Raw genomic sequence first — 13,166 nt, forward strand, 5'->3', positions numbered from 1 at the left:
ATTATTATTTTAAATATGAATATTTTAGTTAAAATATTCATATTTAAAATAATAATAATTAATAAATTATTAACTAGCAAAATAGTTTTATTATTTAATTTATTTTAAAATTTTAAATAGGTATATTTAATTACTTATTGTGTAATTTAGAAGTTTGAAAAAATCTAAATGTTGTTATTACTTTCATAATTAATATTATAATAATTTCACTTTCATTTTAAATAAATTATTAAATTTAATTTTATATATTTAACATTTATAATCTATTGTTTAATATTAAATATTAATATTTTTTTTTTTAATTTGTTGTAGAAATCATAATGGCAACGACTACTAGCTCTACTCCTCAAAGCTCTACTCCTCAACGGACTTTCAAAACTGACCCAAATTCACCTTTATGGAAATATGTCAAAATAATAGACCAAGTAAAAGGTGGTGGAACATTTTTATGGATATGCAACTTCTGTGGTACGAAAAAAACTAGCTCCTACAGTCGTGTCAAAGCCCATTTTTGTGCCATTCCCCAACAAGGAATCAAACCATGTCTAGGAAAGAATGGAAATGGGATGTCACCTCAAGAAATAGCAGGATATATTAGAGAGCAAGAGGAAGCAGATGCAAGAGTTGGTCGTGCCTCAAACCATCCTTTGTTGACAGGAAGAGGAAGTAAATCAAAGAGGCCCCCTACTTCTCCATCTTATAGCGATTTTCCTGATATCGTGGTAGAGAGCCACCCATTCTTGGACCCAATTAGTGAAGAACCTGTTATTGTGAAGAGAAGCAAGGGACCATTAGAGAGAGCATTTAAGAATGATGCTAGAGAGATTGCAGATCAATCCATTGGAAGATGTCTATATGCAAACGGTTTGTCATTTAATGTGGTACGATCACCATATTGGCAGGATATGTTGAAAAAGGTAAATGAGGCTCCACAAGGGTACACAGGGCTAGGTTATGAGAAGGTGCGTAGCACCTTACTAGCAAAGGAGGTAAAAAACATAGACAATGCATTGGCTCCCATTAGAAATTCATGGAAACAAACAGGGGTGTCCATCATTTCAGATGGATGGAAGGATACCAAAAATCGGCCATTAATTAATGTAATTGCAGTGTGCCCTAAAGGGGCAATGTTTCTGAAAGCTGTGGATTGTGAGGGACAGGTGAAGGATGCACAATTTATTGCTAACATCCTTATACAATGCATTCAGGATGTGGGACCTCAAAATGTTGTCCAAGTAATAACGGACAATGCAAAGAATTGTAGAGCTGCAGGTATGTTGATTGAGACACGGTTTGAACACATATTTTGGACACCTTGTGCTGTCCACTCTCTCAACCTCATGCTACAAAAGATAGGCAGGAAAATAGATTGGATCAAACAAATTTATGTTGAGGCTGAAGAGATCCAAATGTTCATCACAAACCATAACATGTCACAGGCCATTTTCAGATCATTTTCACAGTTGGAGTTGCTAAAGGTAATTGAAACACTTCAATTTTTAAAATCTACATTTCACTTTGATGGTTACTTAATTTTTATTTTTTTATCATGTCTTCTTTGTATTCTAATTTTTATTTTTAATTTTTGAATAGGTTGCCGAGACCCGATTTGCATCCAACACAATCGTCTTGAGGCGACTTGTGAAGGTGCGACAGCCACTTGCTAGCATGGTAATTAGTCAAAGTTGGTCCCTATGGAGGCAATCCAATACTGAAAGGGCAGCAAATGTAAAGCGCATGATCCTAGATGACATTTGGTGGGATCGAGTGGAATATCTTTTGAGTTTCACTGAGCCCATCATGAGTATGATCCGTTATACTAACATGGATCACCCATGTTTGGGAGAGGTATATGATGGCATTGACTCGATGATTGAGAAAATGAAAGCCATCATCAATGCAAAAGAGCAAGATCCCGAAGAAACTTTCTTCAAAGAGGTTCAATCAATTTGTGTTGAGCGGTGGAACAAAATGACCACCCCACTACATCTTCTTGCATTTGCATTGACTCCCAAATTTTATAGTGATGAAATGCTTGCTAAGCCATCAAGGGTACCACCATATAGAGATTCAGAAGTCAGTGAAGGGTGTAGGACAGCACTTACTAAACTCTTCCCAGATTCTGAAATGGAGGATTTAATGACAAGTGAGTTTGCTGATTTTGTAGCCTCCAATGGTCAAAGTGTTTCCGCTCTCCGTGACAAGTATAAAAAGGATTCTCATGCTTGGTGGTACCTCAATGGCCATACATCACCAAACCTTCAAACTCTTGCAATCAAAGTTTTATCGCAAGTAAGTTTCTTAATTTTTATTGCTCTCTAAATTTAGATTTTTTACTATTTTATAATTGTCACCCTCTCACTTTGTGTCAATTATTCAATAGGTTGCTAGTTCCTCTTCATCTGAGCGAAATTGGAGCACATACTCCTTTATCCACTCAGTGAAACGCAACCGACTGGCAGCAAGTAAGGCAGAAGAGCTCGTTTATGTGCATTCAAACTTGCGCCTTCTTACTCATAAACAAAATGAGTATAAGGATGGGAGCACAAAGTTTTGGGATGTAGATCCAGAGCGAACTGATTTGGATTTTTCAGCTGCCACAAAATCTTTACTTTCTGGGGAGTCTGATAGCCAATGTGCTGCTAGTGCAAGTGGCAGTGAGGCTGCATGTGGTTCCAGTACTCTACCTACATCATCTAATGTCAATGATGATGTTGATCTTGATCTTCCTAGTGACCCATATGATGCTATTGCTGATTATTAGTTGTGTTATTTTATTGTTGAACGGTTGAGCCAGTGAACAATGAATTCGATATCTATCATAGCATTCAAAGTTTGTAATTTTGTTATAGACTTATAGTTATATCAATATGAATCATATATGATAGTTCCAAGTTTTGTTTAGCATATGGATGATATGTGGGATTCTAAATTTAATTTTTGTTTCTACTTATTAGAGTGTATATATGTATATATTTATGATTTTTACATTTTTTTGTACGGACGTACCCGGACGTACCCAGGCCCCCCTAAAAAAAATGCTGTACCAGCGTACCGTACCCACGTACCCGTACCCGTACCCGTACCGGCAACTTAGAGGGAAATGATATGGCTATTAAAATAATAGTGGATGGGGTAAGAAATAATATAATGCCCATCATTAGAAAGCAGGAGACGGCTTATAAAATGTTCAAGGCACTTGAAAGGACATTTGAGATATCAAATGCAAGTCGTACTCTGGCATTAAAACGAGAGATCAACCATATCAGTATGAACAAAGGGCAGACAATTAACTCCTACTTCATGAGGATATCAAGCCTAAGAGATGACCTAGCTTCCCTTGGATATAACATCCAAAGCAAAGAGTTAACACTCATTGCTCTAGATGGATTGCCTAGTGGATGGAACACATTCGTCCAAGGCATCAGTGCTAGGTCCAAATATCCTAAGTTTGAAAGACTAAGAGATGATTGTCTACAAGAAGAATCCAGATTGAACAAGGTAGGAATAAAACAGAAGAATATAGATGAAGACTTGCAAGTCCTAAATACAAACATCAATAAGAAGTACAAAAAGAAGCAATTCAGGAAAAGAAAAGCTAAACAAGGCAAGAACACTTCTAAGAAAGACCTATCACATGTTCAATGTTATAGGTGTGATAAATTCGGACACTATGTTGCAAACTGTCTGGAGAAAGGGAAGCAAGCCACATTTGCAAAAGTGAGGAAATCTAGAAGAGAAAATGACTCTGAGAACTATGTCCTCTACTCAACACTTACAAGCCATGCTTCAAACAAGTCTAACTCATGGGTGATCGACAGTGGTTCATCTAGACACATCACCGACTTTAGAGAAATACTAGACTCCATGATAGAGAAAGATGATGAAGAAGTAACCATCGGAGACGATTCTTCACATCCAGTCAGAGGAATTGGAACCTGCACCATCAAACTGAAGACAGGCATGTCACTACGACTTGAAGAAGTACTATATGTTCCAGGCATCAAAAGAAATCTAATCTCCATATCAGCACTAGAAGATCAAGGATACAGAGTGACCTTCATGGAAAACAAGGTGTTGGCTTGGCCAAAGAGATCCTCCATCAAAGACGCTAAGGTCATTGGTCGAAGACAAGGCTATTTGTATGAGCTATGTACAGAGCCCAATCTAGCATTGATCCATGAAGCAACTAATGCAAATGAAGTATGGCACAGGAGATTAGGCCATCTGAATTATAGAGCTTTGTCAACTATGGGAAACCTTGTCACAGGTCTACCTGAGTTGAAGCAATATCATTCAGAGGCATGCAAAGGGTGTGCCTTAGGTAAAAATACCAAAAGTGCATTTCAGAATAGTACTAAGAAAACTAGCAAAGTTTTGGAGTTAATTCATTATGATGTATGTGGACCTATGTCCGTACCCTCGCTAGGGGGATTTTTGTACTATGTAATTTTTGTTGATGACTACTCTAGGAAGACGTGGATCTACTTTCTGAAATGTAAAGAATCAGAAGAGATCCTAAGTAGGTTTAAAAAGTTTAAAACATTAACAGAAAATCTCTCTGAAAACAAAATTAAAACCTTAAGAACTGACAGTGGGGGGGAATACACATCAGGACTATTTAAAGACTTTTGTAAAAATTCTGGGATTAAGAGGGAGTTGACAATACCTTATAATCCACAACAAAATGGAGTAGCTGAAAGAAAAAATAGGACCATAGTAGAAGCTGCCAAAGCCATGATACTAGATCAAAATCTAAACTTGAACCTTTGGGCAGAAGCAACTAACACTGCTGTGTACATACAAAATAGATGTCCTCATTCACACCTTGAAGATAAAACTCCTGAGGAAGTCTTTACCAAGACAAAACCAGATATCAGCCATCTTAGGATATTTGGGTGTCCAGTCTATATTCATGTACCTAAAGAGAAAAGACTAAAACTAGAACCCTCTGGAAAAAGGGGAATACTTGTAGGATACAGTGAAACTTCTAAAACCTACAGAATCTATGTACAAGGGCAGAGAAATATTGAACTCAGTAGGGATGTAATCTTCGAAGAAGATTTAGCCTTCAAAAGGGCCCAAAATACAATAGAACCTGAAATTCATAATCCCACTCCTAACCTAGAAGAAGAACCTACTCCTAAGCTTCAGAGGGAGTATCTTGAGGAAACTACAAGTGAAACACAAGACCCACCTATAGATAATCGCAAGAAAAGACCACTATGGGCCACCAAAATTGTAGTAGAAGCTTAGAAGTTCGCTGCTCCTTCAGGAACCTTCAGGGAAAGCAAGAGGCCTAATAAATTCATCAACTATGTTGCACTTATGAATGATCTCTCTAAAGCTGAACCTAACAATGTTTCAGATGCACTCAAACATCAAGTATGGATGGATGCCATGACTGAAGAATATCAGTCCATTATGAAGAATGATGTTTGGGAGATTGTTCCTAGGCCAACCAAGAAGTCTGTTGTGTCTTCTAAATGGTTGTTTAAAATCAAGCATGCTGCAGATGGCAGTATTGAAAAACATAAGGCCAGATTTGTAGCTAGAGGGTTCTCACAGAAGGAAGGAATAGATTACGAAGAAACATTTGCACCTGTTGCCAGGTACACATCAGTAAGAGCTGTCCTAGCCATTGCAGCAACAAAGGGGTGGAAGGTACATCAGATGGATGTTAAGACAGCATTCCTAAATGGCGAGATCATGGAAGAAGTCTACTTAGAGCAACCTGAAGGGTTTGAAATTCATGATGCAGAGTCTCATGTGTGTAGACTCAAGAAAGCTCTCTATGGGCTCAAACAGGCTCGCAGAGCCTGGTATGAAAGAATTGTCACCTATCTCTCAAAGCTGGGTTTCTCTAAGAATGATGCAGATCCTAATCTCTACCTCAAAAGAAATAAAGATGATATGTTAATATTAATTTTATATGTTGATGACTTATTAATCACAGGAGATGATCACCTAATAGATCAATGCAAGAAAGATCTATCCACAAAATTTGATATGAAAGACTTGGGGCTTCTTCATTACTTCCTAGGATTGGAAGTATGGCAGAATTCTGATAATATTGTACTGAACCAAGGGAAGTACACCTTGGACATATTGACAAGATTTGGAATGCTAAACTGCAGACCCATGACCTCTCCTATGGAAACCAACTTCCATAAACTTAAAGAAGCAGCAGCAGAATCAAGACCTACTGACCCCACTCAATACAGGCAGATGATTGGGTCCCTGATGTATCTAGTAAATACAAGGCCAGATATCTGCTATGCTGTTAATGCCTTAAGTCAGTTCATGTGTGAACCTAAGGAGATACACTTGGTTGCAGTAAAGCATATAATGAGATATCTACAAGGTACCCTAAAACTTGGTCTTAAATATGAAAAGGTTGACATAGATCTACATGGATTTACAGATTCAGATTGGGCTGGCAGTGTAACTGACAGAAAGAGCACTTCAGGGTGCTGCTTCAGTTTAGGGTCAGCCATGATATCCTGGATCAGCAGAAAACAATCTTCAGTAGCTCAGAGTTCCACAGAGGCTGAATATATTGCAGCTTCAATGGCTGCCCGAGAAGCAGTATGGCTAAGGAAATTGCTCGTGGGATTATTTGGAGAACCTATGAAACCTACAGTCATTCAGTGTGATAATCAAAGTTGTATAAAACTCTCTGTAAATCCAGTATTTCATGACAGGTCCAAACATATTGAGATTCCATATCACTATGTACGAGATATGGTTGACAGGAATGTGATAAAGTTAGAATATATGTGTACAGGAGATCAGATTGCAAATATTATGACCAAACCACTTTCCAGAGTGAAGGTTGATCACTTCAGAAAGGGTTTAGGTGTGATAGAAAGGTAATCTGCTTTGTAATCTATACTTACATATATTTAAGATGTTTAATGTGTAAACTTCTTTGTCATGTTTGGACTATCTCTTGGCTTCTTGCCACCTGTGTTCATATCTAAGAAGTGACGATCTCTCAGATACTGAACACTTGTATGTAGACATCATAAGGTGACGATCTTATGATAGTCAAACCAGTAATCATGTTGGATCACTGGTAAGTCATGGATGTGCCATGACTATGTTGTGATACAACATTTGTACAAATGTTATTGCATTATCACAACTTGGATATGATGAGAACTTAAGCACTTCTCATATGGTTATCCTTGTATTGCCTGTTAGGCAATACTGATATCACGTGTAGGTGATATCTCAACCATTGATCATGTTGGATCTCTGGTAAGTCATGGATGTGCCATGACTATGTTGTGATAAACATTTATAAATGTTATTGCACTTATCACAAACTTGGATATGATGAGAAACTAACCTTTCTCATAGACTTATCCTAAGTATTGTGTGTTAGGCAATACTGATATCACGTGTTAGGTGATATCTTGATGAATCTTACAGATCACATGTTTTGATGATTTCTCACATGATCAGGTGATGATTCTCTTACTTTTATCACATGTTAAAATAATACTTTATGTCACATGCTCAGGTGATATTCTTCTATTTTGTATCATATGTCTTGATGGTACTTCTCATGTATAAATGATTTTTGCTGACTGACATTATCTTAGTTATGAAAAGGAAATGTGATGCAGGTTGCCTTATCTATCTTCCAAAGCTAAGAGGGAGTGTTAATGCATGGTAGCTTATGCAAGATAAGATCTTCCTAACCTTCCTTGTTCTGTTATTTATCTACATGCTTCATGTCTGATTTATATTGCATATGATTATCGGATTGTACAAACATTGCTTATCATTATGCTATCGGGCTAACAACTCGATAGCATATTAATGTCAATTGTTAATTGGCATTAATATGCTATCGGGGTATTAACCCAATAGCATATTAAATGCTATAAGTTATCGGGTTAAATTCGCTGATACATACTTGCTATCGGGTGCATAAACATTGGCACCAATTCACATCTGTTATTGGGCTTAATTATATTGGGCATATTTGTTATCGGGTTTAATGAATACACCGCTTCATTTGGCATTAACATTGGTTAACAAATGCACCGGTTGGATTATATACATCGTGCACTTTAAATCATCGGTGTTTATATGAACTGATTCATTATATTGATCAGTCATTATATTATGATATTACAATATGCTATCGGGGGTTTTTGAACCGATAATCAGCATTGTGTTAATGGTATAATTGTAAAGGCACCGATCAATGGGTTCATTGATCGGTCATGCCTAAAAAGGCATGACCGGTCAATACACCAATTGACCGGTTGCCTAAATGATATATATGCCAATTGAATTCATTTGGAGGAGACATAGAAAATATTAAATGATCTCTCTCCTTTAGACCTGCAGATAAAAATCAGAATTATTAGACATTGACATAATTCCTCATATCCATATATAGCATTCATAGTTCATAACTTGTTCTTAAATTGAAATTGAAATAACTTTACATGGGAAACATGAATGGATAGAAATTGGAAAATTTGGGAATGTCATTTTCATGAAAATGGGAAGAACTTTTCAACATGTAATCCGGATTTAAAATCCCAATTTTGAAATGGGGGTATTTCACATCTTTTCAACTTGGAATTTCAACCATAACTGGTTAAATTCATTAATCGTAAGGGAAGAACAAAAATTTCCAACCAACTTGTAATCGGGATTTAAAATCTCGAATACAAGTAAAGAGGGAAAAAAGGGGAAGAACAATGCAATTCAAAAATTGCATACCAAGGGGAAAATCTCTCTCACAAAAACCGATTTTTGGGGGAAGAACAACATATTTACAAAAATGCAACTAAAAAAGAAAACTAAGAAAACAAGAAAATAATAAAATGAAACAAGAAAGAAAGGAAAACATACCTTGAATGAAACTAAAAATGCTTCTCCAAAAATGCAATCAATCTTTGGAATGAAGAAGACAATCCAATAAATAGAGACAATCAAAGATGCCAAACCCTAGCCACGTTTTTGCAAAAACGCCCAAAACTGAAAAACGTGGCAGCAAATGCATGAGAAATGGCATGGAAAATGTTTGAATCTTCTTTAACCCTCAACGCCTTATCACTCCAAGCCAAAACGATTCATAGCATTGAAGATTCGTGGCATTCCAAATGGCAAAAAACGCGGTGGCTATTATAAAGCTAAAAACCAGCAAACACAACCTCCATGTGGCGTGAAAGGTGTCCAATCATGCATGAAAATAGATAGCAATCCTAAACGCCTTCCTCCAACAAATTCTCCACAAAATTCGCCTTGAAATGTTCAACAAAAACGTTTTTCTTGCAAATCGGGTTTTTGGAGACAAATAGCAAGTTCGAATTTGCATGAACATGTGAAAATCGGGTTTTTTAGAAGATATAACAAGTTTTAATTTTCACTTTTTTCTCAACAAAGATAAAATCGGGTTTTTTGGAACAAAATGCAAGTTTAAAATGTCAAAAATGCACTTTATAAGCAAAATCGGGTTTTTTAGACCAAAGTGCAAGTTTTAAATTGTCACTTTTTCATTGACAAGGCAAAATCGAGATTTTTTGAGAGAGATGCAAGTTTAAAATCACTTGTAAAGGGGAAATAAAACCCCTACAACAAGTTATAATTTACTTGCACACATGTAATAGAGGTATTACATGTAAAAACCATTAAAGTAGGGGTTTTTGGAAAGAACTACAAGTTTACTTGTAACTTAACCAAAAAATCCCTATTTTAACTGAAAAAAGCCAAAAAAAAATAAAAACAATAAAAATAATAAAGGAGAAATTTAAAACAAATTACAAGTTATCATTTTTTAAATAAAGTGCACATGTAATAAGCTAAAAATTTCCCTACAAAGACCAAAACAATGGAAATCATTAAAACTTGCAGTTCAAGGAAAATTCTCCACCTACAGTCGGGATTTTAAAACCCGAAATTGAAGGAAAGACATAGCAAATGAACCCAGAATGTGACAAAATTCGAAACGTAGTTCGAGGATGGACTGAGGATTAAGCCAGTCCAAGGATTAGTCGAAATTTTGCCTCGGGAAGCGTGCCATAGAGTAATTTTTTTCATTTTTTCACAAAAATTTTATATAATGGTCCTTCATTTTTGGAAACAAAAATGAGGACAACATTATCCTCAACTTGTTTTTGCATAAAAGGTTAATGAAAGCCTTTTTGAAGACGGTGCAGGTCTTGTGGACACAAAAGTATCCTCTTTAGTTATTTTAGCGGAAGTTGGCAAGAAGAGCTTATGGAAAGTGAATTTATACAACAATCCATCTCGAAAGCTATGGTCAATGAAAGGTTTTTGGTTCACCATTTTTGGGAATTCTGTAGGTTGTGCAATCAGGCCAAATTGACTATCCATGGAATAGAGAGATTTCCTCTCATTATATGCTACATGTCAAGTATTCAAAATGCTTAGTATTCAAGGAGGATGACTAAGAATCTGTACCACTTTGTTGAGGATATCCCTCTTATAGTCTATCACGAAATAAAACTGTTAAATGTAGATGCCAATTTTAAATAATGATCTTGAATTCTAGGCTAAGTTTTAAAAAACTGAAGAGATTGGTGATCGATATGTAGAATTTCTTCCATACTTTAGAATATAATGACACCATTTCTTATGTACTTGGACCAAGGCATATAATTCTTTGTCATCTAGCAAAACAAAATAAAATTCTTTCTTATGTGTCGTAAATGAGCTATGTTTGTGGTAATGCTCTAGAATAATATGCTATTAGATGTCTTTCTTGCTTAAGTATCATGCCTTTTTAATATAGGAAAGTGTTGATCTCAAGCTTGAATGACTGTTGCAAATTAAGGAGAGCAAGAATAAGAGCAGAGCAAAGAGCTGCTTTAAAATAGTGAAGTGCTTGAGCAATGCATGTACTCTAATAATGATCCTTTTAAGTGGTGGGCTAATGAAGAGGATGGACAGCATCCTAGTAGTTGTGTGTTAACTTTTTATCAAGTTCATATTCCTAGAAAATTCTTTAGATTTGAAATGTTGGATGGAGTGGACCTTTACTTTATTTGGATTTGCATTTATTACATGCTCATTATTGAGGAACCCACTTAATTGAGGTTTGACCTAAGAAAGACATCTTCATCTTTGCTAGGAGATGATGTTGAGGAAAGACATAAAAGTGTGAGTAGTGCAAGTACTTTATCACATGTAGGTTATTTAGGTTGGGCAGTTCAGTTATCTAACAGGGTATTTGCAATTCTAGAATTTGCTTATCCTAGAGCTTGATCAACATCATAGGTATAGTTCTTTTCTAATGTGTCTGAGTGCTATTGTGAGTAAAAAACTGGGATTCTAACAAAAAATTTCAACCCTATTGTCTTCTCTATTCATCTTCATTGATTGGAGTGTAATGATTTGACCCATCAGCCTAGTGTTTTAACCATCATTTCTCATAAGCCTAAAGCCATTATTTGTTTTCCAAGTAGATTGCTGATGAGCTGGTGGAGTTCAGGGTAGGAGTCAACTATTAGGCTTGGAAACAATCAATTATCATAATAAAAGAGGTGAATAACAAAAGCATGAGAATTTGAAAGCATAGGGAAGGACAAACCGGTCGATTATCACTTACTAGTGTGGTTAGGATGCTGAGATAAAAGGATATAAAAGGTAAAGTTTGAACATAATAGACTTAGCTTGAGCCTTGTTTGCACATTGACTGAGTGTTCATCCATTGTCTTGCTGTAGAACAAGATGTCATCAAGGTAGTTGACAACAAACTTGCCAAGATGGAGTCAAAAACACCATTGATGATGCACATGAGTGTGGGAGATGCATTGATAAAGCCAAAAGGTATTACTAACCACTTATTTATTCCAAACTTGGAGAGTATTGAGTTGAGTAGTGTGGTTAGGATATTGAGATAAAAGGATATAAAAGGTAAAGTTTCAACATAATTGACTTAGCTTGAGCCTTGTTTGCACACATTGACTGAGTGTTCATCCTTTGACTTGCCGTAGAACAAGATATCAAGGTAGTTGACAACAAATTCGCCAAGATAGGGTCGAAAACACCATTGATGATGCACGAGTGTGGGAGATGCATTGATAAAGCCAAAAGGTATTACTAACCACTTATTTATTCCAAACTTGGTCTTACAAGTTGTCTTCTAAACATCATGGGGTCTCGTGCAAACTTGATGATATCTAGAAGCTAAATTAAGTTTAGTGAATTACATGGTGCCTTGAAGTTTGTCCAAAAGATTATCAATCTTGGGAAGTGGGTAGTGGTTCTTTGTGATGGTTTTGTTGAGAGCACGATAATTTGTTCTTTGGTGTGACAAGAGGATGAGATTTTGAAGGAGAGTATTGGGTTGAATTATTCGCTTTTTGAGTGTTTGTTTGGTTTGTTGCTCTCTCTTAGCATTCATAATGGGTGTTGTATGGTAATGCGGTTGATTGGGCAATTGTGAACTAGGCACTACTTCGATAGAATATTGAATAGGGCTCAAGGGAGGAGATTTGTTAAGCTTGTAAAAATGTTAGAATATGCAAGTGTCAAGGCCATAGAGAAGTACTCAGATTCTAACTACATTTTTTTTTTGCCTTTTTAGGGTTAAGAAAGTCATAATTTTGTTTTATATTTATCTCAAGGCATTTTTATTTGTCGAGTTTGATCCTTGGGATTTGCAAATCCTGGTGACTTTGGTGAATTTGAGTACTCTCCCACACTTGCAGACGAGTTTACAAGCCTCATTTGGCCTGTCTTGGCTCAGCAAGTCTGCCAAGTACCCAACAAGTCTTGTAGCAGGGAATTCAGAGGCACCCTGTACCCTTGTACCTCAATTTTGAAACAAGCATGCCCATGCTCGTGTTGATTTTTAGTAATCAGACTGAAAGTAAATAACTGAAACTGAAAATACAACACATAACAGCACAAAACAACACAGCAGTACCCTGGGAAAACCTCCCTCTTGGAGGTGAAAAACCCAGCAAACAATCTCAGATCAGATTAGAATAAACACAGAAGCACATTACAACTTAGTCTTCTCAAGACATAGATCAATTAGGGCACAACTTATCTGAGACAATCTGATCAGAATATCCTTGAAGTGCAGTTCGTTGTCACTGAGTATCTATCCGGCACCTCTAGGATAATATGCCAACCCTTTGACAAGTTCTGCAACCTTGGAGAATGAT

The 13,166-nt window shown here is 36.3% G+C and overlaps 2 protein-coding genes across 7 annotated transcripts in view; both read left to right on the forward strand.

Moving 5' to 3' along the window:
• The window catches only part of LOC131050126 (histone-lysine N-methyltransferase ASHH2), a 123,152-nt gene that overhangs the window by 82,564 nt on the left and 27,422 nt on the right, over nt 1-13,166 (forward strand). The window lies entirely within an intron of this gene.
• On the forward strand, nt 303-2,808 carry LOC131050127 (uncharacterized). The gene is made up of 3 exons (XM_057984289.2): nt 303-1,478; nt 1,594-2,292; nt 2,384-2,808. The coding sequence occupies exons 1-3, from the start codon at nt 321-323 to the stop codon at nt 2,762-2,764; spliced, it is 2,238 nt and encodes a 745-aa protein (XP_057840272.2). The 5' UTR covers nt 303-320; the 3' UTR covers nt 2,765-2,808.

Source organism: Cryptomeria japonica, chromosome 6 (assembly GCF_030272615.1).
Source record: "Cryptomeria japonica chromosome 6, Sugi_1.0, whole genome shotgun sequence".
In the NCBI taxonomy this organism is placed as follows: domain Eukaryota; kingdom Viridiplantae; phylum Streptophyta; class Pinopsida; order Cupressales; family Cupressaceae; genus Cryptomeria; species Cryptomeria japonica.

What these genes read in the sequence shown, in the direction of transcription:
- LOC131050127 (XM_057984289.2), top strand. Translation starts at nt 321, where the DNA reads ATGGCAACGACTACTAGCTCTACTCCTCAAAGCTCTACTCCTCAACGG. An exon ending in CACAGTTGGAGTTGCTAAAG is followed by an intron (nt 1,479 to 1,593) that starts GTAATTGAAACA and finishes ATTTTTGAATAG; the next exon opens with GTTGCCGAGACCCGATTTGC. An exon ending in CAATCAAAGTTTTATCGCAA is followed by an intron (nt 2,293 to 2,383) that starts GTAAGTTTCTTA and finishes ATTATTCAATAG; the next exon opens with GTTGCTAGTTCCTCTTCATC.